Below are 27,803 nucleotides of genomic sequence, written 5' to 3'. Positions count from 1 at the left end.
GGAGACGGACGAAACCTGCTTGCTTATCTCTCGCTCCGCATCAGATCTTCTGTCGCTGCTGTTTCTCTGCTCAGATCGTCAAGGATCCTAAGCTGAGTAAACTCCACGGTGGCACTTTTTGACAACTTCATTCGGTTTTCTCTGCTCTTTAGGGAATTAAAACATTCATTCAGCGCGAAGCCACAATTGGGAAGGCAATGTTTCCATTTTTTTCCAGATCGCTTTTCTAAGAAAATATTTGCTCTGGATACTTTACAAGAGGCTTTGTTTCTTATTCTGTATTTGGTAAGTAGGGTCTTCTTCTTTTTGAATTGTTCAAAAAAGGTGGACCAAAGCATTTCCAAATATCTAATGGGAAAGTGAAGCCCATACCGAAATGCTTTGATTGGAGTCTGTAGGACTTGAAATTGCTGGACCTTGGGCTATGTACTTTTTATACTATGTGCTGAGGATTTTTTTTTAAAAAAATGGAGGACTAATCATGCTTCAAAATGTGCCCTAATGCTTGTGTTTTGTGTGTAGAAGCTGCAGGAAAGCTGGGGTGACCCTCTCAACTCAGCAGCCCATGTGCCACTGAGATCAGAGGTGGGGAGGTCACCTGAAAAGCAAAGCTCTCTGTATCCAGTTGGAATACTTTGCTTTTCGGCAGGTGGTGGGGCACTCAGTTAGACTGTACAGACAGAAGGCAGATCACAGGACTGCCCTGTCCACCTCCCCGCCCATAGATCCTTGCCTGGATTTCTGTACGCAACAGCAATCTTCGGTACTGTGCTGTACTTTACAGGGTAAAGAAGTGGCTCTGAAAGTTAGAGTAGTTATTTATTATGATTATGCCTTTTTTGTGCATGGAGCTCTGCAGAGGAGCAACTAAGAGGCAAAATCCCCGTGCGAAGGAATTTTTAATCTAAAATTTGCCATGGAAGAGATGACTGAGAAGATGGAGGTGAGAGTGGGTTGTAGATTCAGCATAAGAAAGTATGTATTTTGTTAAATGTAATTATGTTCCAGCAGGGGGCAAGAATTATGGGATTGTGCCCCTGGCTTCTAGAGAAAGGTTGGTTTTCTTGTGGGAAATGGCAGAGACGGGCGTCACGCAGATGTTCTGGAATGAAGGTCCAGATCTAAAGAGCTGCAAGGCAGAAAGGGTGGAATTGTCTTTGGGCTAAGATCAAGTGTAGAAAGGGTGGAATTGTCGCAGGGAGAACTTTGGACCATTGGGGATGGCAGAGGCAAAAGAACAAAGGTCCCAGCCAACTCTTAACCAAAATCAAAGGCAGAATAGTGTCGTGGACTAGGACCCCACCTTCAAACAAATTCTCACTCTGCCATGACAGGCCCCGGGGAACTGTGGTCCAGACTCTCTCTCTCTCTCTCTCTCTCTCTCTCTCTCTCTCTCTCTCTCTCTCTCTCTCTCTCTCTCTCTCTCTCTCTCTCTCTCAGCGTAACATGCTTCACAGGGTAGTTGTTTACGAGGAAGAGAGCAGAGTGATATATGATACCTTGAGCTCCTTGGAGGATGGGAAGCATAAAATAAGTAACACACAACATTTAAAAAATAAAATCAATATTCAAGGACATTTTGTGTAAGGTTGGACTTTTCCTGGTGTTTTAAAAAAATATTTAACTGATCTTTAGGATTTCAACAAAAAAATTGCCTCTGGATAATTGCACCCAGATGTTGCCATTATTTATTTATTTTTAAACAATTTCTGTTCTGCACTGATGGTAACTTAGAACAGTTAGCAAAATATTTTTATTAAACATCAATAAATACTATTCTAAAAAGTTCCGTCACCTTGAGATAAAAACCATCAAACCTCTAACAAGGCCCTGCTAAAAAGAACACTTTTGTAGATTTCAGGAAAGCTGCTATTGCAAGCACCCTCCAAAGCCCCTCTGGTAGCCCATTCCCGCAGGATCTGTTCTATGACAGAAAAAGCGTGAGACCTCACGAATTAAGAGGGCACCTGATAGACGGAGGACACAGCCGTGGTGTTACCATGACCAAAACTGGCACCCAGGCTCGGTTGAATATGCTAGTATCGCAGTCCAGCCAAACTTATTTATTATCCTTTCATCCTTTTGATTTCAATGGCAGATCTTTAAACATGCATTTAACTTCCTGTTTGAAAATAGTGGGTCTTAAAATATGGTTAACATGAGTTGAGAAATGCATATGTATACACACTAAAGGAAAGAAAATAATGAAAATAATTACTTTGCAAACCTGGGATATAATTCAGGCCATATCCTGAGGGCAGGTCTATATTTCTCATCAGAAGTTTATAAATCATTAGAAATAGAAGTAATCTCAATCAGAATCACGCCCCCCCACAGTAAACTATATTTAATCAGAAAACAAATTCAGAACATTTAGTTCAAAACATAGCCCTCATGCTTTTATGAAAGAAAAAAAGGAAGCTAAAAGGGGAAATATATATCATGACTCCGAGCAAGGTCCAAACATTCATAGCAAAGAAATACGTGTGCAGTGAAGCTTGTACTTTAATGGCAAGAAACCTGACAAATGCCATAAAAATGGCACTTGGCATGCAAAACAAAATAATCTAGAATAAATCGACAAAGGAAAAAGAGTCACGGGCAGTTCTTTTGCATCAAGCCAACGGCAACCATTTGAGGACAGAATTCAGTACAGAGTTAGGCATGTTTCAAACCTTTGATATCAATGGGCTTAAATGTGCCTAACTCTGTCCTCTAAAAACCTTTACAGAGATAGCTTTGTTTTAAGAAATTACATTTACAAATTTTTATTTTTCTCACAAATGAACTATTGTCCCTGAGAATTTCCGGGACCACCATCTTTTATTCTGTGCATAAATGTTTCCAAATTCTAATGCAGCCCCCCTGATTTTCATTGGAAAGATTTTGTGTTAGATTCTTCCATTGAAATGAACAGAATTAAAATAATTGACTGGATTCCACCCTTACCCCTTATTTCATTGCTTTCTCAAATCATGCTTAAGGGTCACGTACCAGAAGTTACTGCTAGCTAGGAAATAGATCAAAGAGATGCCTTGATAAGGGACAGTGACTATAGATTAGGGATGTGCATTGAAAACAAAATTCCATTTCAGTTTTGGATCCTGGGATTTTGGACCAACTATGGCCCATTACTGATTTTTCCAGCTGGGGTGTGGCCGGCTTGGATCGAATCCATTTGGTTCTTTTCATTGTCATGCGATTCGGCCCTGTTCTTTGCAGAACAGGCTTCTAGGCACTTTGGGGCAGCTGTTTTAGTCACTTCACAGCACCAAAATCACATAGAATACAGTCCCCTCTCTCGTCAATCAAAACCCCCAACTTTTCTTCAGTTACACTACACGCGTGCGCGCATGTGCGCGCGCGCAGCAATGGACCCTGAAGAAGGCAAGGGTTTGTGGGTGCTCACTACGGCAATATACTGGCTGGAAAAGGGATAGTGGGGCAGAGGTGGTGGCCTTAAAAACAATCCTGCTTTATGTTCACTTTTTTCTTTTTCTATAGTGCCAATAAATTATTACCCTTGGTGCCACTTTTCCTTGTGCTAACTCCCAGGGAAGTGTCTTTCGAATGGCAACCTATGATTGAAGTCTGCACATTCCCCCTTCCAAACATTTCCAAAGCTGATAGGTAGAGAGGGGTCCTTGTGAGGACCTGGTTGTCAGGGAGACCCCACCACTGCCTGGGTAGTGATGAGGGGGGGAAGATGCACTTGTACACTTTATGCTTATCCCCCCTTCCTACCAACAGAGTTAATTAATAATGTAGGAGCTCTCTCTCCTTGGGATCCAACTGGTGAAGGCTGTTAAAGAAAACAAGAGGCTGCTGTGTGAACCCAGCGCCCGCCCGCCTGCTTACTGCTGCTGCTGCTGCTGTGAGGTACAAACCAAAATGAAACACACAAACTTTTGAGTGGGAGTTTGCTATTCATCTTCGTATCTTCTGTGCAGGCACACATGGGAACTGTGTATGCATAGGCCAGCCAGGGACATTCCAAAACTTCTAGAGGGGTGAGATGCTTGCTTAGCTTTTTCTCGTGCTCCCCCCCCCCCCGGCACAGCTATAAAAGGCGGGGCAAAAGGCTCCCTCTCTTAGTTCTTCTTTTTGCCACCACTTAAGAAGGACATGTCTTCTCTCTGCGCCTTGGTTCCAATCACGGCAGGTGCGAGTTCAGGCCTTTGATTCTGTGATGTTAAAGGCCCTATTCAAGAAGTGTTCACACTGTGGGACAAAGATGGCTCAATTAGATGGGCATGACAAATGCCTTCTTTGTCTGGGTAAAGGCCACGACACAATGTGGTGTGGGATCTGTAAACAGTTTGTGCCCAAAGCGTGCCATGAACGGGCGTCACTACTTCAAGTGGCTCTTTGGGAGTCAACTCTGAAGGGAGCTACCGACTCCAAGACTAATGCTGCAGATAAAGGGCCGCAGCACCCAGAATGGCCTCCTTGGTTCCCCCAGCATGCTCATGGCCTATCACTGCCTAGAAGGACCAGTTGGTTCCAGCTGAGCCTTCGTTGGTTCCATCTCAGTGCCAGTTAGAGCTGTCTACTAAAAAAGCTAAGCTCAAGTTGAAGCATGCTGATAAAACATCCATTTCTAAGTCACAAAAGAGAGAGAAAAACCCGCTTCTTCATCTCCAAATGCTTTGATTGCATTGAGTCTGCCCAGGGCTCCGAGAACCCCATCTCCAGCCCCCAGAAGGCATTCCGCTTCAGTTCCATCCCTTTCAGAGGGTGAGATTCTGGAAATCACAGAACTGTCTACAGCTATTTCTCCATTGCTGCCGTCACCAATACAGCCTGGAGAAAGACAGAAGGGTTCCTTGACGATTACTTGGAATTGACTCCTCACCATAGACACCATTGATTCCATTATGCATCTGACGAAGAGAACTGTGATTCTCGAAAGCTTATACTACAGTAAATTTGGTTAGTCTTAAAGGTGCTACTGGACTCTTTTCTATTTTGCTACTACAGACTAACACGGCTCACTCCTCTGGATCTATTGGTTCCATTATTCTCCATATGGCTTCCCATATCATTACTATGCTTAGGGGTTTGAAGGTTCGCCAGGCATGCACCCATTACTTCTGTGATGAGGGCCCTTATGTTTCCATTCACTCAGAACCATGATGTCAGGCTATGGATGACAGGATACGGTAGACAGATCCCTGGACCATTGCAGCAAGACACCGGTTCTTGGTTAAATGGTTTTATTTATTTATTTATACCCCACCCTCCCCACAGATGGGCTCAGGGCGGCTCAGGATTGTTTTTATTCAGAAATCAGATCATTTCCATATATATGTCCATAGGACTACTCAGAAGCAAGGTAAGCATCTAAGCAGAAAGAGTAAAAGTTGACAGGAGTGACATCATGTGAGAGAGACCTCTTTTAACATTCAAGACTGCTCTCCCCCCCCCCCCCCAAATCATAAAGAAGATTTTGGCGCTTTTCTTGGGTGAGAACGTTTCACATATTTGTAATATCAAATTGAGTCACTAGCAAGCAAGACATAGCAAAGTCTGAGAGGGAGTAGCATACAAGGTCAGAAACACTGGAAGCTGTTGCAGTTCATTAGATAAACACCTGTGAAAGCCTGTGAAAGAAATAGTTATGGCATTGGTAAAAGGACATCGAGTTACAGCAGGATACATTGGTTCAGAACAAAAGGATTTAAAATTGGCATGGATGGGGCTCAGACATGACATTCTGCCTCCCTAAAGATGGTCCCTCTCCTTAAGGGCCAGGTTTGTCAGGATAACGTTTATGGAAGTTTGAAATCAGTCCGGGGGCATTCATATGGGATTGCTCCACCCATTCTTGGTAAGATTCATCAAAGTCCACCTGACCAGGTAGAAAAGTTTGTTGTGTTTAATTTTAGAGTCTAGGGTTTCACTATTCACTATGAAGTGAATATGTCCATCCACCAGCATTGGATGTGGGGGTCCCCTTTCTGGATGCCACTGATTAGGTGGGGAAGCCTTTTTTAGAGGACTGAAGTGGAATACTGGGTGGATATGTTTCAAATTCTTTGGGAGTTCAATTTCTACAGTCACATCATTGATTAACTTCTTCACAGGAAAAGGGCCTAGATATCTCAATTCTAGTTTTTTACGAGGTTCTTCCACTTTTATGTTTTTGGTGGAGATGTATACAAAATCTCCCGGTTGTAGTTTCCATTGCTCTGAGCGTTTTTTTGTCAGCAAATGTTTTGTAGTCCTCTTTTGCTTTGTCTAAAGTCTTTTGGATGATTCCCCATTGGGAAATTAAATTAGTCCACCATTCCTCCAGGTCTCCCACTTGTGAGGAGTTGGGGGTTGCAGAGGCGTTTCCTTCATATCCATGTACTATTTTAAACGGTGTGGCTGCTGTTGAGCTATGTACTGAGTTGTTATAAGCATATTCGGTGAAATCAAGAAAATCAAACCAATCTTCTTGTTGATAGTTAAAGTAGCATCTAAGAGCCAAAACACACGTTAAGAAAAACCTAGGTTCAGCACGTGTTCTCTTACCTCAAGGTTTGCTGGGATCTGTAGGCGTCCTGGAAGCTTAAAGTTTAGCATTTACAGAGCAGCAAAAAGGGAAAGGGAAATACAGGCGCCTGTATTTTAAGCTTTAAGCTTCCAGGACGCCTTTAAGCTTCCAGGACGCTTACAGATCCTTTAAGCTTCCAGGACTTTAAGCTTCCAGGACCCTTACAGATCTTTAAGCTTCCAGGACTCCTACAGATCCCGGCAAACCTTGAGGTAAGAGAACACGTGCTGAACCTAGGTTTTTCTTAACGTGTGTTTTGGCTCTTAGAAACTGTTCAAGTACTTGATTTGTGTGTTTGGATTGTCCGTTGCTTTTGGGATGGTAGGCGGAGCTAATTCCTTGTTTGATCCCCGTGAGTTTAAGGAGCTCCCGCCAGAAGTTGGCAACTAATTGTGGACCTCGGTTGGCTATTACCTTATTAGGAAACGAGTGTAGTTTTACTATGTGCTTCAGGAACAGGCTGGCTAGTTTCTTAGCTGTAGGAATTGTAGTACAAGGAATAAAATGAGCCTGTTTTGAAAAGAGATCCACCACTACAAAAATGACTGTGTGTCCTTTCGAGGGGGGAAGATCGGTAATAAAGTCCACTGAAATCACAGCCCAGGGTCTAGGAGGGGTTTCCAATGGTTGTAAAAGTCCAGGAGGTTTCCCCTTCCTTGATTTTCCCATTATACATACTGGGCAGGATGATACGTATTGGGACACATCCTTTCTCATTGCTGGCCACCAGAATTGTCTTTATATTAAGTGTAAGGTTTTAAGATATCCAAAATGTCCAGCGGTTTTTGCATCATGGCATTGGTGCAAGATTTCCTTTCTTAAGCTGGTTGGGATGTAAAGTTTGCTCCCCTTGTACCAGTGGCCATCCCCCTCCTGTTTCAGTTCGGCTTTGGGCACATTTCCCCCCTCCTTTTCAGTTTCTGCCTTTACTCTCTCCATTCTGAGAGATCAGGTTCCGTGCTGCTTTGCTTTTTTCTGGCTTGGCTACGTGTCATCACCACTCCTCCCAACTGAGCTGGTGAGAAAACTGTATCAATTATCTCCTCCCTCTGGCTGTCATGTTGGGGCATGCGCGAAAGGGCGTTCTCTAAGAAATTCAACCACCCAGGGAGGTACTTCAATGTGAAGTTGAATTTAAAGAAGAATTCCGCCCACCTTAATTGTTTGGTGTTCAGTCTGCGGGGGGTGCGTAGAGCCTCTAAGTTTTTGTGATCAGTCCATACTTCAAAAGGCACCTTAGCCCCTTCTAGCCAATGCCACCAGGTTGTAAGTGCTAATTTTACTGCAAAAGATTCTTTCTCTCATACTCTCCAATTGCGTTCAGTCTCAGAGAATTTTTTGGAAATGTATGCGCAGGGGTGCAGTTCCCCCGCGTCATTGCGGTGGGAGAGGTGCAAGAGCACCCCTCCCACCGCAGTGTCACTTGCATCCACTTGTACTATACATTTCTGGTTCTCATCAGGGTGCTGTAGAACCGGTTCAGAAATAAACAGGATTTTTAGGTTTTCAAAAGCCTCTTGGCACTCGGCTGTCCAGTTTAATTTGGAACTGGGCTTTTCCCCTTGCAGTCCCTTCCCCTTCATTTTTAACAAGTCTGTTAAGGGGAGGGCAATTTGAGCAAAGTTTTTTATGAAGGGTCTGTAAAAGTTAGCAAATTCTAGGAACGACTGCAATTGTCTCCTTGTTTTGGGGGCCTCCCACCCCACTACAGCTTGGACTTTTGCCGGGTCCATTTTCAGTCCCTGGTGAGAGACTCGGTACCCCAAAAAATACAGCCTCTCTTCATGAAATTCACATTTAGACAATTTCACTAGCAGTCTGTGTTTCTTTAAAGTGGTCAGTACCTTTCTGACCAATTCTACATGGGATTCTTTATCAGCAGAATAAATCAACACATCATCTAGATAAACAACCACACCTTTGTACAGGTATTCATGCAGCACCTCGTTGATTAGGTTCGTGAACACACCTGGTGCCCCCTGTAGGCCAAAAGGCATTATGAGGTACTCAGACTGCCCTAAGGGGGTGTTGAATGTGATCTTCCACTCATCCCCCCTCCCTTATCCTCACTTGGAAATAAGCATCTTTTAAGTCCAGTTTTGAAAAGATTTTACCTTGCGCCACCACACTGAGCAAGTCTCTAATTAAGGGAAGGGGGGTATGCATTCGACATGGATACAGCATTTATTCCTCGGAAATCAGTACATAGTCTCAGCCCCCCATCTTTCTTTTTGTGAAATAACACAGGCACCACATGGGCGGCGCTAGCAGGGCAGATGAATCCCCGCTTCAGATTTTTATCAATAAACTCAGTTCCTTTCTTTCGGCTGGGCTCATCGAGTACAATTTTCCTTTAGGTAACTTTCCCCCTGGAATGAGTTCAGTAGCACAGTCTGTGCCTCTGTGAAGGGGTAGCTCATCAGCTTCTTTTTCATCAAACACTTGTTTTAAATCTCGGTATTCGGAGGGAATGGCTTCTTCCTCCTCTGCGGTTAATAACACAGTCTCTAACGGGGAGGGTGCCTCCTGGCCCCATACTTTAGTCCATGCATGTTTTGCAACAATGATCCCCCTTAAAGGCCACCATCCCTGTGGACCGTTTGATGTACGGGTCATGGTCCCATAGCCAACGACTTCCCAGTACCAAGGGATATTTAGCCATATCACTATATAGGTTCAATTCTCCCAATGGCCTCCCATGCCCGTAGGGGTAGGTACTGTTTTGTAGGGTGCAGGATACATATTGGACCCCTCTATTTGTTCAAATACTATAGGGTCTTTGAGTTCTATTAGTTCCAAGCCCAATCCATTAACCAAGGCTGGCAATATTAAGTCCCGGGAAAATCTGGAATCTATTAAGGCTTGCACCTGTACATCCATTTTTTGGATTTAGTAACATTACGGGCATAAATAGTATGGCCCCTCTTTCTCTCACCTTTGGTGGTTTGGGTTCCTTAGAGACCTGCCATCGGGACCTTTTTACAGCAGGTCTGTCTTGTTTTCCGCCTGCAGGGTAAAATCCTCCTTGGTGTCTTTTGGCGTGGGTGTCTTAGTATTTCCGGGACTTTCATCAGCATCAAAACCAGTCTCTGGTGTCCCACATTTCGGGCCCAGTTTCTGGCCCAGGGGTTTAGGGGGCCCTGTGGGTTTCACTACGCTTTGGTTCTTTCCCCCCTGCACCTGCCTTGTGGGGCACTGTGCTGCAAAATGTCCCATGCCCCCACAGTTGAGGCATAGTCCTTGTCTCCATCATGCTTCTCTCCCAGTCATGGAGATGGGAGCTTTTGGACCCAGTGCATTACGACCCCTGTCTGAAGTGGTTCGTCTCCTCGCCCCAGCATGCTGTTTCATCCGAACAAGTTTTACTACTTGAGTTCTATTTTCGACCTCACATGCCAACTGGATCCAACCTAATAGGGTTTGTGGGTCATCCTGCATTAATGCTCTATCTAGCAAGTCAGCATTTAATCCTTTTTGGAAAAGTTCAATTTTTACTTCCTCATGGTCACCCTGTACTTTGGTGGCTAGTTGTCTAAATTCGGCAGCGTATTCTGTGATGGTCCTGGACCCCTGTCTGATGGTTCTGAGCTTTGTTCTAGCTCTCTCCCCTTCTAGTGGGTCATCGAATTGGGCTTTGAGCACATATACCAAACATTTAAGTCATGCAGCTTAGGTGCTCCCATGTTACGTAGGTTCACGTACCACTCGGCTGCCGCCCCTTCCATTCGAGATCCCAGGTGTTCCGACTGTGTTCCGAAGGAAACAAATATCCCCAATCTTGGAAAAAACTCCGTGGCTTGTATTATAAAAAATCCTAAGTTCCTGGGGTTCCCATCATGGTCCCAATTTGAACCATCCTTGCAGCAATCCCACTGCAAGAGCTCCTGCTCCCTGGTACCCCACCGCCTGGTGGATCGGGGCTGCTCCAAAGGGAGGTGGTTGAATGTGTCCCAGCGCCACATAGGGTATCTGGTAGGCTCCATTTGCTCCATAGTCCATTGGAGCAGCCTGCAGTATCCCTCCATACTGTGGTTGAAAGGCTTGTGCTTGGATTCTTGGGGCTCCCTGAGGGAAATTCACTGAAGGACCCCCCACTTGCGGGTGTCCTATTTGTACTCCTTGAGGGACATTCATTTGAGGACCCCCACTTCCAGGTGTCCTATTTGTACTCCTGTCCCCGTTGGGACAATGATGGGGGTTTCTTGTGGTTGGCCTGGTTGGGGTACGCTCATCCCACTGACTGCAACTGATGCCCCCGTGCTTGTTTGAACTTGAACTGGTAGGTTCCTTGACACTCTCATCCCCGTTGTGGCACTTGGCGCCCCTGCGCCTCTCATTCTTGGAGGTACAATCAAAGGCTGTGGGGCCCCTCTTGACTGGGTCCCCCCTTGTTGGGTCCTCACTCCCCCCTGGGGTGGTAAAGTGGAAATTGTCTGGGCTGGTAGGGGAGTTTGGCTCTGTAAGTTCGTTGGCACTCTCATCCCCATTGTGGTAGTTGGTGCCCCTGCGCTGGCCCCAATCGGGGGAACAGACAACGATTGTACTCTCCCATACGAACCCATCCCTACTCCCCGGGATGGTACATTTGGTGCAGTCACTAAGGGGGAAGGTGGTATGATACTCCTTCCCTCAATTCTTGTTGCTACTACCAGAACCTGTGTAATTAAGGTAACTATTTGGTCATCCATGAACTGCATGGGAGTTATTAAAACCGCTCTTCCCCTTTCCAGCGATACAATCCCTGTAAAGTCTATTGGTTCTTGCCCAATTTGTGAGACTCTCCTGCTGTGGTAGAAGAGGGGGGTCTCTTTGACTCCTCACTGGCTCCTGTTATTGTCCTCACCAGTGCCTCTGGTGCACTTATGTTCTCTTGCTCTTTGAGGAGGTTCCATTCCCATTCTTGTATTCTCAAGGCATGAGCTAGTTCTTCTTGAGTTGGATGCATCCCATCTCTCTTGATTTGCAGCGTCTGGCCCCCGATAGGGATTTCTTGCCCAGCTGACCCCTCTAAGTTGCTTGATTCCAGGGATTCCATCTCTTCCTTGATGGTATAATCCACCAAAGTGTGTCTGTTATCAGGGGTTAATCCATGTTCCCCCTGCCTTTGTACATCCGGCAACTCTGATTGTGTTGCTTTATTCTGCAGCACGGGTAGCTGTGGCGTCTGGCCCCAATCCTGGTGTGTTGGCCTGGCCACAGCCCCCAGCTCGCAGGTATCCAAAGGATCTGTTCCTGGGTTAATGACAACCCCACGATATTCCACAGCGTTGCCAGGGAGTAATCCAGGGTCCCCCAATGTTTGTAATTCCTCTGATGTCTCTCACAGGAAGCAGGACTCTTCGGTCTCCTCCGTTTACGGTGGCCTCAAGCTCCATCCTGTGTGGGTCACTAAAGTGGTGGCCCTCCTTGCCATCGGCTCTCCAACATAACCTTCCAGTTCGAGAGAACACCGAAAATATATTGTTCCACGGTGTTGCATCCTCTCCTCTGCAGTTATGGATCTGCGAGGGCCCCTCTCACGCGTGGTTGGCAGATTCCATTGTTGGTAGGTAGACCCGGCTTTGGGGATCACTCCCAGTTCATGATACATTGGGAGGGTTCCTGTGGCACTGAGTCCCCTCATAGCAGAGATATTATGGTCCATTAGGTAGTCGAAACGAGTATGGGTCACCGGTACCAGCTCTCTGGAAGTCGTCTCTAGAGTTACACCCAGTCCCAGTTGATTGATGGGATCCTCTGGTGCTGTTGGCCCCAGGTCAGGCTCTAACGACGGGAAGCCGGTAGCCATTATCCAAGGGTTGCAGGTACAAAGGAAAAAAGAGGATTCCTGTCAACATGTCAGGCTATGGATGACAGGATATGGTAGACACATCCCTGGACCATTGCAGCAAGACACAGGTTCTTAGTTAAATGGTTTTTATTCAGAAATCAGATCATTTCCATATATGTCCATAGGACTACTCAGAAGCAAGGTAAGCATCTAAGCAGAAAGAGTAAAAGTTGACAGGAATGACATCATGTGAGAGAGACCTCTTTTAACATTCAAGTCTGCTCCCCCCCCCCCCCCAAATCATAAAGAAGATTTTGGCGCTTTTCTTGGGTGAGAACGTTTCACATATTTGTAATATCAAATTGAGTCACTAGCAAGCAAGACATAGCAAAGTCTGAGCGGGAGTAGCATACAAGGTCAGAAAAACTGGAAGCTGTTGCAGTTCATTAGATAAACACCTGTGAAAGCCTGTGAAAGAAATAGTTATGGCATTGGTAAAATGACATCGAGTTACAGCAGGATGCATTGGTTCAGAACAAAAGGATTAAAATTGGCATGGATGGGGCTCAGACATTACCCATGAGGCAAAACTAAACCTTCATCAGTTCTGACCACGGATCCTGAGGACAACGCTGTTACAGAGCCAACACTGAACCATGCTACTCAGTCTGATGACGACTCTGATGTAAGATCGGGTTTTGCATCAGAACCATCTCCACCAGGATCCCTAACTGAGGATTCTGCTGTGTCCCCGAATGAGGACCTCGGTTTGTACATTGAAGAGTTAGTCTAGATGGTGAGATCTCTGGACAATGAGGCGACTTGTTCTGCTCCGACCTTGTCAGATCCAGCCTTCAATGTCCTACGTCTGAAGTGGCTGCATCAGTGGCATTCCGATCATGCAAGGCATGTTTGACCTGACCAAAGATGTGTGGTCCAGACCAGCCTTGACTCCAGCAACGTCAAAAAAGCTGGACCATATGTATAAAACCAAACAAGAAGGATCAGGTTTCTTGTTTACTCACCCTTCTACCAATTTGATTGTTACCAAGAACCTCCAAGGCAAGGGTCTCCAAATAAGCACAGGCTGTTCCGCTCCAATTGATAAAGAAGGCAAGAAACTAGGCATCATGGGTAAAGTGCAAAACAAATTCAAAGACTGTTAGGTTTTATGGCCACTCTGACCCCGAGAGTTCTGTTTGCCAGGCTGAGGCTTCATCCCTTGCAGAACTGGTTCATCAGACCAGCAGAACCCGTACAAGGGGTTATCTGTCCCGAGGTTCACCCACAGGTCCTTGAAGTGGTGGAACAAAACGTAGAACCTCTTGGTGGGGACCCCCTTTGTCTCCTCCCCGGTGCATATATCAAACTGCACAGATGCCTCTCTGTCAGGATGGGGGCTTGTTCTGGAAACACCCATGTAAAAGGAGCCTAGTCCCCCCAAGAATCATCCTTGCACATCAACCTCCTTGACGTCAGGGCAATAAGGTACATTCTGAAGGCTCTTGTTTGCCCAGCGGAAGGCAAGAATGTTCAGATATGCCCAGACAATATGACTGCCATGCATTACTTGAACAGGCAGAGGGACACAGCTTCCCTGGCCTTCTCCCAGGAATCCTCACTGATATGGGAATGGGCTGTGCAGCATTGAGTCGCTCTCTTTGCCATGCACATAGCGGGCAAGGACAATGTTCTGGCAGATGCACTAAGTCAGTCCAAATCCCAGAACTACGAATGGTCCATCTGCATGGACTTCCTCCATCCTGTGTTTGAAATGTGGAGGTATCCTACCATAGATCTGTTTGCCACAGACCTTAACAGGAAATCTGCTCAATATTGCTCATGAGCAGGAAAGGGGAAGACCTCTTTTGGGGATGCCTTTCAGATTCCTTTGTTGGGCACCCTCCTATATACATTCCCTCCTCTTCCTCTTATGATGTTGACACTCAGCAAGATGATGAGGGAAGGTTCCTCAGCAATTGTAATCGCCCCTTATTGGCCAAGGCAAGCCTGGTTTGCCACTCTATTGCAAATGGCGCAGGACAGAACCTACTATTTTCCCCTAACACCACACCTGCTGCAGGACAATGTGGTTCTCCTCCGTGATCTGGGCACTCTGAAACTGACAGCCTAGTTCATATCCCCCTTGGACTGAATTTCTCCTCATCAGGCTAGAAAGGCCTGTTGGAAACTAGGAAACCATCCACAAGGAAATCATACCTTGTCCAATGGAATAGATTTTCTTTTTGGGCCTCACGCAACAACTTGAGCCAGTCTCAGCCTCATTTCCATCTTACAGTATTTGGTCCAGCTAAAGGATCAAGGTTTGGCTAATTCCTCCATTAAAGTCCACCTAGCGGCCATTTTGGCCTGCCATGACTATATAGACGAGAAATCTCTCTTTGCCCAACCACAATGCAAGTTCTTCCGTAGAGGCTTAGCAAACTTATATCCTCCAGCATCTAGGCTGATTTGCCAGTGGAATCTTCCTTGGTTCTGGCTTCACTCATGCATAAACCTTGAGGTCCTGACAGCTAAAACAGCCTTCCTGGTGGCCATAACCCGGGGTAGGAGGGTGAGTGAATGGCAAGCCCTGAGGCACGGCCCTCCTTTCCTTGAGATGTTCCCAGGTGAGGTTGTCCTCTGTCTGAGCCCCCCCTTTCTGTTGAAGGTTGTCTCCATTTTTCACTTAAACCAGGACATTGTCTTACTGCAACTCCTTTCTCCTCTCCCCTACCACTCACTTAGAGAGACTTTTGTATACCCTCGAGGTTAAACGTGCTTTGTGCTTTAACTTGGACAGGACACCTCTTTGTCTAGTTTAAAGGGCCCAGAAAGGGTCTGAAAGTCACTGCACTGACCATTTCAAATTGGATAGTTTGACTCATTAAGGATTGTTATAATTAAGCTTAACAACTATGTGGAGTGCAGTTGCCAGGCGCCTCTTGACACGGGAGAGCAGCACTGTGCCTGCCTGGCTCCATCCTTGGTGTGCCGCACTGCCGCTCTCCTCGCCCCATGGCAGGTGCATCTGTCTAACTGCGCACGCAGGAACCCTGGCTCCTGCAAGTGAGGAGGGAAGGCAGGCAGGCAGGCAGGAAGCAGCCCTACCATCGCCGCAGCCCAGCCACCAGCCAGGCAGGCCTCTGCGCCATGGCTCAGCCTTCTCACGGAGCCCCCCCAGCGCCCAGGAAACCTACCACATGCCCACTGGACCCGTGCCCATCATGGCTGGTGAAAACCGGCGGTGATGGGATTTGGGCACCATTTGCTGACATCATTAATCTTTCTCTGAGTTCTGGGTTTTTTCCAGACTCACTGAAGGAAGCAGTGGTGTGGCCCTTATTAAAGAAACCATCACTCGATCCTGTTGATTCAGCCAATTACCGCCCAGTTTCGAATCTTCTGTTCCTGGATAAGGTAATTGAGAGGGTGGTAGCAGAACAGCTGCAGGTATACCTGGGTGATGCCTCTACCTTGGATCTATTCCAGTCCGGCTTCAGGCCTGGCCATGGTACAGAGACAGCTCTGGTCGCCCTCACAGATGATCTGCAGTGACACCTGGACCGGGGCAGGTCAGCACTGCTGATACTTTTAGATCTTACAGCAGTATTCGGCACAATCAATCATAATCTTCCAACCCACCGCCTTGCTGATGTGGGGATTCGTGGAACAACCCTGCAATGGCTGAACTCCTTCCTCCACAATCAGAGATAGAGGGTGGCACTCAGGGAACAGATGTCCGTTCGCCATTCTTTGGTATGGAGCATCTCTCAGGGGGTGATTCTTTCCCTGATGCTATTTAACATCTATATGCGCCCCCTCACCTGGTTAGCCTGCAGCTTTGGGCTGGGTTGTCACCAGTGTGCAGATGACACTCAGCTCTATCTGCTGATGGACGGCCAGTCTGATCTCGCTCTGGATTCCTTGGCCAAGGGTCTTGAGGCTGTGACGGTATGGTTACATCAGAGTCGCCTGAAATTGAATCCCCTGAAGACGGAGGTTCTGCGTCTGGGTCATGGGGCGATCGAGCTGGGGACCCAGCTCCTAGCCCTCGATGGGGTACAATTGAAACCTTCGCCAATGGTGAGGAAACTGGGTGTGACCTTGGATGCCACACTTTCAATGGCGGCCCAGTCACGACTGTTGCCAGGTCTGCCCTTTTTCATCTTCGACAGGCCAGGCAACTGGCACCCTGTCTTTCACCCTGGGACCTGGCCACAGTAATCCATGCAACGGTCACCTCCAGGCTAGACTACTGCAAGTCACTCTATGCTGGGCTGCCCTTGGGCCTAACCCAGAAGTTACAGCTGGTCCAGAATGCAGCGGCACGCGTCCTTACCAGAACACCAATCTGAGCGCACATTCATGCTGTGCTGTGCCAGCTGCACTGGCTCCCAGTGGAGTTCTGGATCCAATTTAAGGTGTTAACCTTGGGGTGTAAAGCCCTTCACTGACTGGGACCGGCATACCTGCGGGACCGCCTCTTCCATTACATCCCCTGCAGGGTGTTGCGCTCTGCAGACAAGCAACTCCTGGTGGTTCCCGGCCCGAAGGACATCCGTCTGGCCTTAACCAGGGCCAGGGCTTTTTCTACACTGGCCCCGGCCTGGTGGAACACTCTTCTGCTGGAGATCTGGGCCCTGCAGGACCTGTTACAGGTCCGCAGGGCCTGTAAAACAGAGATGTTCCGCCGGGCCTTTGGCCGAGTGCCAGCGACTGTCCTCCTTCTTCCATCTAAGACCACCACTTTTTCTGGTGGTCATCTGCTATGTCCGTATACCAACTCCCAGTATTTGTTTAAATAGCCTGCTCCTGGACTATTTTAATGACTTTAAAAAAATTATTATTGATTTTATGGTTTTGTGACTTTTAATGTATTTTTTTTAATGTTGTTAGCAGCCCTGAGCCCATCTGTGGGGAGGGCAGAGTATAAATCAAATCAAATCAAATAAATGAATAAATAAATAAGAGCAAGTAAAAGAATGTATGACTAAATGGGCGAAAAATTGTGGACATTATATATTAATGGAGCAATGGGGAAATGTGTGGACAAGAGGGTTGAAATTTACATTAAGCTCTAGTATTAAAGAAAATTTTTACAAAATGATGTATCGTTGGTATATGACTCCTGAAAAATTGGCTAGAATGTATAAGGAGGCGTCAAATGTATGTTGGAAATGTGCTAAACAAGAAGGGACATTTTTTCATATGTAGTGGACAAGTAAGAAAGCAAAGAGTTTTTGATTGCAGATAGATGCAGAGAAGTTAGCCGTGTTAGTCTGTGGTAACAAAATCAAAAAGAGTCCAGTAGCACCTTTAAGACTAACCAATTTTATTTTAGCATAAGCTTTCGAGAATCAAGTTCTCTTCGTCAGATGCCTGAATCAGGTATCTGACGAAGAGAACTTGATTCTCGAAAGCTTATGCTAAAATAAAATTGGTTAGTCTTAAAGGTGCTACTGGACTCTTTTTGATTGCAGATACAATCATCGATTCAGAAGATTTTGAAGATTAAAATTCAGTTGAAACCAGAGACTTTTCTGTTGGGAATAATGGACAGCCGGTTGGAAAAAAGCTTTAGAACTTTGTTTTTATACTTTATTATGGCAGCAAGAGTACTTTATGCACAAAAGTGGAAAACTCTAACATTGACTACAGAGGAGGAATGGTGGACAAAAGTTTTGGAGTTTGCGTCAATGGCAAAACTTAGTGCATTGATTAGAGAAAGGACATTAGTTAACTTCTTGACTGAATGGAAACCGTTTATAGACTTTTTGCATGAAATGGATAACAAGGATTTGATGACATCTGGATTTATGGATTAAGAAACATGAACAATAGAAAAAAGACGGGTTTTGTGACTAACCTAGAATAAGTGTAACTCTAGAAATGATATATACTTGTTGCGGAGAAAATTGGAACTCAACCTGTAGTGTCATTTAGGGTTCCCCCCCCCTTTTAATTATATAGATATTATGTATTGTTAGTGTGTCTTATGTTTAGAATGTTGTGTTTTTTCTCATTCTCTGTGTTTATTGTTTATAGTTTATAGCTATTATGTTATGGTTTATAGTTTAAATAAAGAAAATTCTACCTGTAAAAAAAAGAGAAAGAACTAAGCTGTAAAAAGATTAAAGTCAGTAGTTTTGATGGGATCTAGGGTTGAGCTCCACGTAGCCCTCATCTTGGGTATTTTCGAGTCTCTGGGTGCCAGTTCCTTGGCCAGGTCAGATGAGAGGTTGGACATTTTTTAGTCTTTTGATGAAGATTCTTCTAATAAATCAGGTGGAAAATTCATTTTTAATAGATTCAGCAAGGTTCGTCTTTCGTCCAGATCTCTAGAATAGCACATAGTTCCATTATGGAGTTCAGATAACTTTGCAGAGGAGCCAACCCATCTATGTTTTATATTGGTCTTTGATAAAATGTTAATGATTGGTTTTAAATCACGGCTCATTCTCAAGGTCTTGATATACCTGGATTTTCTTGTTTTGATAGACATGGTGGCTATGCTTGTGGGCGACTTGTAGGATTTTTTCCTTTGATCTATAGTCCTTAAAAGTTACTAATATGTCTCTTGGATTTTGAAGTCTATTTGGCATTTTGGAGCCCAGTCTATATGCTTGCTCGATGCCAGGGGTGACACCATCTTCTAATTGAAGAAGGGTTGCCAACCATGAAGATATTAATATAGAAAGATCAGCATTCCTTTCTTCATCCTCTGGGAGGCCCCTAAATTTCAGATTTCTAGCTTTAAATTTTGTTTCTAATTCAATGACTTTAAGAGATAGGGTGTCTTCTACTTTCTAGATTTGTCTTATCTCTTCTTGTAATGTGATCCCCAATGGCAGGGCTGTACCAGCCATTTGCGCTATTGTTGCTATAGAGCCCTTAATGTCCTTAAGCTGAATGATTATCAGTTCCAAGCAAGTATTCACTCTCTTAGTCAGCTTTTCAGAAATTCAAGCTATATTATTCTCCAGTGCCTAGAGAGAGTTAGTAAGTTCTTGTTTCGTAAGCCCATTTGAGCATGCATTTGGCTCTACCATTTTGGATTGCTTACCAGAGGAAAAGTCCTTGCTGTTTTCCTGGCTTTCGGCTACAAAAGAATTCTTCACATTTGCAGATTGCGACTGTTAAGGCTTTGTCTTGCCTGCCCCCGTTTTCCTCATCTCTTTTAAGTGCAGTTGGATGACTTTTGTCGGCTTCGGTGAGGGTGAGGTCCAGAGCCTCAGCAAGGAGCTTCTGGCATCTTCCGTGCTGTGCTCGGCCCCCTTGTAGTATGAGTTTTCAAAGGCAACAGCCTGCTTCAACAGATCCATGATGTGGATAGTTAAGATCTTGTACGTTTGTATAAAAATTGATGTGTTTTGAATGACCACACATCCAGTGATGGTGCTGGATCATGTCTTTCACAAGTTTAACCAGCTGTTAAAGTAAAAAGATTAGTCACGTTAGTTAAAATAACAAAAGCAGCTTTGTGGGGTGGGGCAACTTGCACTCCTGTGTAAAAGGATTGGTTTTGTACTGTATTAACCACTTTAAATCATGATTGAATCCTGATCAAATTGTGTCAAAGTTGTAAATGAATTCTGGCTAGTTCTGCAGCCTCTACCTGATCTTCCCTGTAAACAAAGTCTAAGGATCTTGAGATCAGAAATGTCTGTTTCAGAATCCATTTTTATATTTAAAAATTCAGCATCTCCTTTTTTTAGCTTTAAATAAACTTTATTAAAACAGAGAAAAATTGTACAATAACAGCTTAAAAACAACATACATCAGAAGTTAGAAATCAAAACATTGACAGTCGCTAAATATTAAAGTATACACAAAAATTACTACATAATTAAAGAGCAATGGGTCAACTAAATTTACAGTTAAAGAATGGATAGAACTACAGTTAACGATATATCTACATCATAAAAGTAGAAACTGGGATGACTGAAGTGGAATGTTGCCTCGTTTCTTGTTATAAAGTCAATTATAGGTTGCCGTGTTTCAGCAAAATCAGAGATATAATATGGTCTGACTCTATCTGCTTTTGTTGGTCTAGAATTTTCTCCATTACAAATATGTCCCATATCTTCTTGTACCAATCAGATAACAAAGGGAGTTCACGGCTCTGCCGAGCTGCCGTAATGACTAAGCGGGCTGCGGCACATAAAAATGCTATTAAGTCTTAACCAGGGTATACTTGTATTTTGAAAGAAATTCAGTAACATTACTTCCAGCTTTAAAGGAATTAGACATGTTGAAATAGTAAATATTTGAGTTCGAATTAGATGCCAGAATGATTGGACGTGTTTACAAGACCACCAAGTATGAAAATAGGAACCTCAGTCTCCTCATTTTTACCAGCAGGCTGATTGCTAGTTGTAGGTCATACGATGAATTTTAACTGGCGTAAGATACCATCTCATTAATAATTTAAACATCTGGGTTTTAATATTGATTGATCTGGAAGCAGCCGATGTAGATTGCCAGATCTGTTGCCACTGAATTTGAGAGAGTGTAAAACCAAGGTCTCTGTATTGCCAAGCCTGCACGTATAATGGTGGTTTATTATTGGAGGCTGTAAGACTCTGTAGATGCTTGAGATAATTCTTTTGTCACTTGCTGGAGGTACTTTTAATAATTTTTCAAAGTCAGTCAAAGGTTTTGACAAATGTCCTTTAAATGTATTAACTGAGTTTCTTATTTGAAAGTACTGATACAGTGAATCTGGGAATCTGATTTGGCCTCTAAAGCAGACTTATCTAAAACCTTACTGTTCTTGCTTAAATCTATTAGCCTCGAACGGTGAGTTTTCCTCCAAAACCTATAGTCTTGTGCCTGCATCCCTGGTTCATACCATGACTAACCTATGAAAGCAGAAAGTGGTGATATTGGGGGTGCAAGCTTGGTATGCCTCCTATCCCATATTTGAAGTGATTTTAAAAGGAAAATGTTATCAACAACAGGGTTTGGTCTTTCCTTTGGATCATTCCAAAATATTACAGGCAAGGATTTTGGATAAACAAAACTCTGTTCGATGTGTATCCAATCTAAAGTCGGAATTGGATTTCGGGTTTTTAATAGACTTACTAGGAGTGATAGCATCTCCTTTGTTATGTATAGATCCAGAGGAGTTAGCTGTGTTAGTCTGCAGTAGCAAAATAGAAAAGAGTCCAGTAGCACCTTTAAGACTAACCAACTTTACTGCAGCATAAGCTTTCGAGAATCACAGTTCTCTTTGTCTGATGCATCATGACAAAGAGAGCTGTGGTTCTTGAAAGCTTATGCTACAGTAAAGTTGGTTAGTCTTAAAGGTGCTACTGGACTCTTTTCTATTTTGTTATGTATAGTTATAGGGCAACGTGGTAATGTTTAAATGTTATCCTGGTAGTTTTTTAAAAAATCAGAATCTAGATGTTGAAAAGTAAATGGCTTGATTCTCAAAAAACATGATAGTCTTGATGGGGAAAATTTAAAACCAAATACATGATTTTGGCAACAACCTCGACATTTTTAAGGGCAGCGCCTAGGTTTCTAGACATCGGTTCAGATATGCTGTAACACTGCACAGGCACTGCGGGAGGGCCAGGGCCTCCGACACACACAAAGCTGGGCAGGCTCACGGTGATCATTGTTCGTATGAAGTTCTGCCCCATCGTAGGTGGTCGTCATGTGTGAATGCCCCGATTCCTGTGCTGGCAGCAGCAGTTTCTTGACGGCAAGAGCAGTTCCTCAGATTGGCACGTCCACACAGTCTTTGTTTCTGTGAGCCACATGGCGGCCCTCATGGGCTTCCCATAAACTCCCACTGGAACAGTTCTAAATCCCCTGCACTTGTAAAACTCTTGTCAATTGGAGTTTCAATGGAAGAAAGTTAAAACCTCATTTTTAACTCATATCATTGAGACTGAAGTATAATTTGGCCAGGCTGCCTTTTATGCTTTGAACAGGAAACACTCCACATTGTGAATTGATTTATGGGCTTTTTTTTATTCTGGGACTGAAAGAATTTGGGATAAACTAGTTTGAATTACGTTGGCCAGTGTGGATTGTGAAACATCTGGCAGTTGTGCCCCGGGAGAGTGTGGCCCTACTGAGTGGGTGCCTGTTCCACCCTGGCTCCCTGAGGAGGCAAGGGGGGGGCACCATCTCCAGGGATACTGAAGCGGTGCTGGGAGGCGATTTTACTTGCCAGGGGTTTTAATGGGCCGCAAGCATTTTAACAACAACTTTGAAAAATCTGCTACCCTGCCACTTAGTTTTGAAAATGCTGTGTGAGGTTCCCCCCCCCCTTGGCATTAGGATAAGACTCCTGGAGGAAGAGAAAAAGCAGCCATTTAACCCTTTCCTGGCTTTTTAAAGTCAGGAAGAATGAGCAGTAACATTACAACTCATTCCTAGCTTTGAAAAAAAAAATGGGAGCGTGCTCATTCCACCAAGGGAGGAAGAGAAAAAGCAGCCATTTAACACTTTCCTGGCTTTTAAGGTCAGCGGGGAATATGCAGCAACGTTAGGAGGACTCATTCCTGGCTTTGAAAAAAAATAAGAGTGCATGCCTCTCCGGGAGGAAGGAAGTGAACAGAGAAGCAGCCTTATGACCCTTACCTTGCTTTATGATAAAAATGGCGGAAAAGGAATTCAGAGAGCTAAGGAGGGTGGGGGTGGTTGCCGGCAGACAGACCATCAGCTCCTGGGGGAAAGGAAGGACGGGGCATGAGAAGCAGAATGGGAGTTTTTGATTCTGCACGGACGTAACACGCATGGGCAGCAACTGGGCAGCAGCTTTAAAAAAATCGTGGAATGGGAGTGGGGGGGAACGGAGAAAAGGCGGAGAAAAACCATTTCTGCTTCCCGTGATTCCCTTGCACATGCGGAACTCTGGAGAACATGGGAAGCAGAATAGATTCTGAAACGCTGTGAAGTGACCGCGTAGGAAACACCTCAGGCTGGTTGATATAATTTCACCACAGCACTCTGCTGCTCCTTAGCTATGTCCCAAGCCCAACAGAATCCTGTTGACCTACTGCAGCTCTTCAGTTCATTTCCTGTCCAGGGCGCACGGCTGTTTCCACACTTGAAAGTGGCTGCGGGGGGAGCCGATCCCCTTATCCCTGTGCAACAGTCCTCAGCAGGATCTGACCCAATGCAGTGTTTTGAAACATAAAAATCCAGACTGTGAAATGGCACGAATAGTGACAGGCTCAGGAACGTGGTTTCATCTAGTTTGGCTCCCAGAACACTGCTGTGGTAGGCTGCTGTGTTTCTGTGCTCACTTGACACGCAGTTACTCTTCCGTTCTTTGATGTTGATCTCTACAGGGCAGTTAGAAATAAGAGGACTATATATGAAGACGGTTGTCTCTTGAGAGGCGGCATGCGGGTGATCCTTTGTTCCAGGAAGGGCCAGACTTCTCCAGAATGCTGGGAACCTCAGGAAGCCCGTGATGTGGCATGAAGGCACTGCCCGTGAACTAGGGGAATGCCTTCTGTTGCAATGACTGCCGCATAAATACTGCTTAGCAGAAGTCAGGGTGAAAAGCATCAGTGTGCTCTAGAAGCCATTTGAAAGATTTCTAAAACCCAGTTCCAGAAGAGTTGCTGTGTTCATCTTTAAGCTGCCGAGAACAAACATTCCTGGAAGCACGTAGAGCACGGTAGGAACTCTTGCAGGCAGCAAGCTCCTCCATCAGAAGCACGCAGGAAACTGGAGGGATTTGGTTTTCATGTGTGGGTTTCTTCACTTGGTTCATGGTGGGACCAGTGTGTAGTAGTAGTTAAGAGCGTCAGGCCAGGATCTGGGAGACCCTCGTCTGAATCCCCACTTTGCCTCGGGGACTGGCTGGGTGACCTCGGGCCAGTCATCCACTCTCCGCCTAACCTCCCTCACAGGGCTGTTGTGAGGACAGAACGGAGGACAGGAGCACCACGTCAGCCACTCGGGATGCCTGTTGTGGAGAAAGGCAGGGTATAAAATGTGAGTACGTAAATTGATATTTAAAAGGATGGAGCAAGAAGGCCTCGTGTGCTGTGGGCAACGGCATGCAAGGGAGAGTCGGCAGCCTTGCAAACACAGAAGGGATGTTTTGTAGTCTAAGAGATACTGAAGTCCTATTATTGAGGGGGGGGGAAGGAACAAAATAGAAATAAGAGACAAATTAAACTGGGCTTAGCAATTCCCCATTACTTTAGGCGATATTGTAAGTGCTCCTCGTCCCCAAGGGATGTGAAGTTCCAGGACTAGGACCACCTTTGAGCGAGAGGCCACTGGGGACTCCATGGCAGTTCTGCTGTATTTGCTTGATTTATAGAGTGTAAACTAACAGAAGAATTGTGGTACCTTCAACACCTGCAACAAATAGATCAAGAAGGGTAGCTGTGTTAGTCTGCCTGTAGCAGTAGAAAAAAGCCTTATTATTCGTTTTTTAGGTGCTACTGGGCACCTGCAACAGAGTAACCGATGCATCTGTTGCTCTCCCGTTTTCCTGCTCTCCTTGGGTGGGGGGGGTGTCTTTAAAATGGAGATTCATGGCATATTCTTCACTTTTTATGCAACTGCTGCACCAGCAAGCAGGACACGCTTGGACTGTCAAAGCACTCTGGTAACACCTCTGGCTGGAAGGGTGGTCCATGAGGGCAGAAAAGTGGATGAGGGCCAGGGGGAGATGCAAGCGGGGAGATCAGTGTTGAGCCTGGCAGAGAGGGGAGGGAGGCCTCCAATCCCACAGGCGCCAACAGAGAAAAGGGCAGGCTTCGTCTCCTCTCGGCTGCCACAAGCAGCCCCTTTGCTGACAGCCGCCTGTGTATGTGTGTGGATATAAAAACAGTGAACATTTTTAAAAATCATTGCTTTTGCCTAAGGAGCCTTCCTCCAACTTTTGTCAGCAGAAGAACTGCTCACACTTGAGGAAGCCGCTTTAGGCTAGAGAAAGGTTGAGCAACCTGGCTTAACTAAAGCAAGTTGAGGTTTGGACTGCATCTGTTGCCTGCATGTGAATGAAGAGATCTGTAGAAACGTACGTAACCAAGTTATGCCTCTGGAGCAGATGACTGAGCTGGAAGAAGCCAGGCCTGCACCATACATGAAGCTGGATAAAGGGATAGAATTCAGAGGTGATCAAACAGGCTACACCGCAGATTTTAAGGTTTCTCCATGTTTTAAGAAAAAACCTTCCTGCAAATATAAAATTAAGCATTTTGGGGAGAAATATTGTAGTCTAGACGTTTACGTGCTACGCTAGTTCGCCATTTTCAAGGAATTGTTATATTGGGGAATAGTAATTAAAAGTTGTTAGACTATACCCCTGATGTTTTGCTAATATTCTGGCAGGACTTTTTGACTCCTTTTACCAGTTATGTATGTAATGCCACCTATATATATGGACCTGTATCCTACCACTGTGCTCTGCGAAGTGGAACCTTCCTTTTGCCTAAGGAGCCTCCCTCCAGCTTTTGTCAGCAGAAGAACTGCTCACACTTGAGGAAGCCGCTTTAGGCTAGAGAAAGGTTGAGCTAAGCAGTAGGGTACAAGCCACAGCCTGGCTTAACTAAAGCAAGTTGAGGTTTGGACTGCATCTGTTGCCTGCATGTGAATGAAGAGATCTGTAGAAACGTACGTAACTAAGTTATGCCTGTGTTCTCTTCTTATGGTAGGAACCTGGTTTAACTCAAATACTGTGGAAGAAGATTTTGGATCTTCGTGTGAAACTCCAAAAAATACCTGATAGAAAATACTATGGATTCCAAGTGAATGGAGTTCAGCCCCTTTGAACTGCATCCCTAGAAACAGCAGACGTTGAGGAAATGTTGGATTCGGTGAAATGTGTTCTGGTGGGAGACGCTGCTGTTGGGAAAACAGCACTGTTGCTGCGTTTTACCTCTGAGACTTTTCCAGACAGTTACAAGCCGACCGTGTATGAAAACACAGGAGTTGAAGTTTTCCTGGATGGAATCCAGATTAGTTTGGGTCTTTGGGACACAGCGGGCAGCGACACTTTCAAAGGGATCCGTCCTCTTTCCTACCAGCAAGCTGATGTGATCTTGATGTGCTTTTCAGTGGCCAATCACAACTCGTTCCTGAGCCTGAGGAACAAATGGGTTACAGAGATCAGGACCCACTTGCCTCGGATCCCAATTTTAGTGGTGGCGACTCAGACTGACCAGAGAGACGCAGGACCTTATAGCGCAGCCTGTATCAGCTCTGTGCATGGGAAGCAACTGGCCAAGGACATCCGAGCGAAGGGCTACGTGGAGTGCTCGTCTCTCAGCAACAGGGGAGTGCAGCAGGTGTTTGAGTGCGCTGTCCGGACTGCAGTGAATCAAGAAAGAAAACGATCCAGGAGGAACATTTTCTCTGTCAATGAGTGCAAGATCTTTTAAGCAACAGGCACAAAATTATTTCCTTCTGATGGCAATCTACACACACAGAAAACTGCATCACTCCAAGTTTTGTTTGCCTGGCAGACTAATCAGGATTGGGAACTTTGCATGATAGGCACAGCAAACTATCTTTCCCTAGAAAATTGTTCTGAAAATGTTTTTACTCCAAGTTCTCCCAATTTGGAGAACTGGGAGACATTAGAGCCTTACAAACTGGATCGCAGTCTTGTTATTATTGTTGGGCATGTTACAATATATTTATTTAACATTGGACGTGTCGTTGCTTTTCCTAAATACCAGAGCTTGTCTTGAATTGTTGGGGATATAATTTAAGAGGCAGACTTATTTTGGTTTTCGTGTTAATGGCCTTCCATGCAAAAATATCACAGGAATTTTTATTTGTGGAGCTGCTGAGAAATATCAGCAATTGAAATTTTGCTCGTGCACGCATGCATGCGTGCACACACGCACATGTGTGCGCTCACAGAGCAGTTCCCAATGTTCTCTGGAGAAAATGAATATTTGTTAAAATCAATGTTAGACAGGAACAGGGGTCACCAAACTTGCTGAGCTTGTGAGCACTTTTAGATTTTGGGAACGGATAGCAGGCACCACCACAAAATTACCTCCAAGTGGACTAGGTCCAGTCATAAAATTGGAGAGGCTCCACAAAATGCTACAAGGCTCCAGCCAAACATCCTCCTACGGTGGCAGCAGCTGTTTCCAAATGGGTGCTCCCTGTAAGCACATAGGTGATGCCTCCTGGGTTCTTCTGGAGCACCATCTCTTCCAGTCAGGCAGAAAAAAATCGGGCTAGGCTCTTTGCTTTACAGGAGAATGGCGTGGATGCCATGTTGAGGATCAAAGGTTTATAATGTAGATGTGCCTGTTGATTGTTACAAGGCTAAAATAGCTCATAGCTTACTTTCCCCCCAGACCTATATCAGTAGCAACTCCAGGGTTCTGGCAACATTTAACAGGTGCATTTAACAGGTGCATTTAACAGGTGCACGATGGGCAGAAATTCAACAGAGTTGAAGCAGTCTCCGTCATTACATCACTTTGTTGCATACAGTCAGCAAAGTTTTAAGAGCCGGAAATCTGGTAGCAACCTCTGGCA

At 45.1% G+C, this 27,803-nt stretch overlaps 1 protein-coding gene across 3 annotated transcripts; it reads left to right on the top strand.

The window, feature by feature from the left end:
- On the top strand, positions 1–27,624 carry RHOH (ras homolog family member H). Of its 3 annotated transcripts, XM_054989570.1 has the most exons (3): positions 1–285; positions 3,751–3,879; positions 25,958–27,624. In XM_054989570.1, exon 3 carries the CDS (start codon positions 26,108–26,110, stop codon positions 26,681–26,683), a length of 576 nt encoding a protein of 191 aa, XP_054845545.1. In that variant the 5' UTR covers positions 1–285; positions 3,751–3,879; positions 25,958–26,107; the 3' UTR covers positions 26,684–27,624. The 3 variants fall into 3 exon arrangements, with proteins under 3 accessions (XP_054845545.1, XP_054845544.1, XP_054845546.1); XM_054989569.1 differs by lacking the exon at positions 3,751–3,879; XM_054989571.1 differs by lacking the exons at positions 1–285; positions 3,751–3,879 and adding an exon at positions 24,214–24,281.
- The last annotated feature ends 179 nt before the right edge of the window (positions 27,625–27,803 follow it).

This window comes from Eublepharis macularius, chromosome 10, assembly GCF_028583425.1.
Source record: "Eublepharis macularius isolate TG4126 chromosome 10, MPM_Emac_v1.0, whole genome shotgun sequence".
Taxonomy (NCBI): domain Eukaryota; kingdom Metazoa; phylum Chordata; class Lepidosauria; order Squamata; family Eublepharidae; genus Eublepharis; species Eublepharis macularius.
The sequence above is the reverse complement of the archived record's forward strand: the minus strand, read 5'-3'. Positions and strand labels throughout refer to the sequence as shown.

Bases quoted from the DNA above. Each gene is read 5' to 3' on its own strand.
- RHOH (XM_054989569.1), top strand. From the start codon at position 26,108: ATGTTGGATTCGGTGAAATGTGTTCTGGTGGGAGACGCTGCTGTTGGG.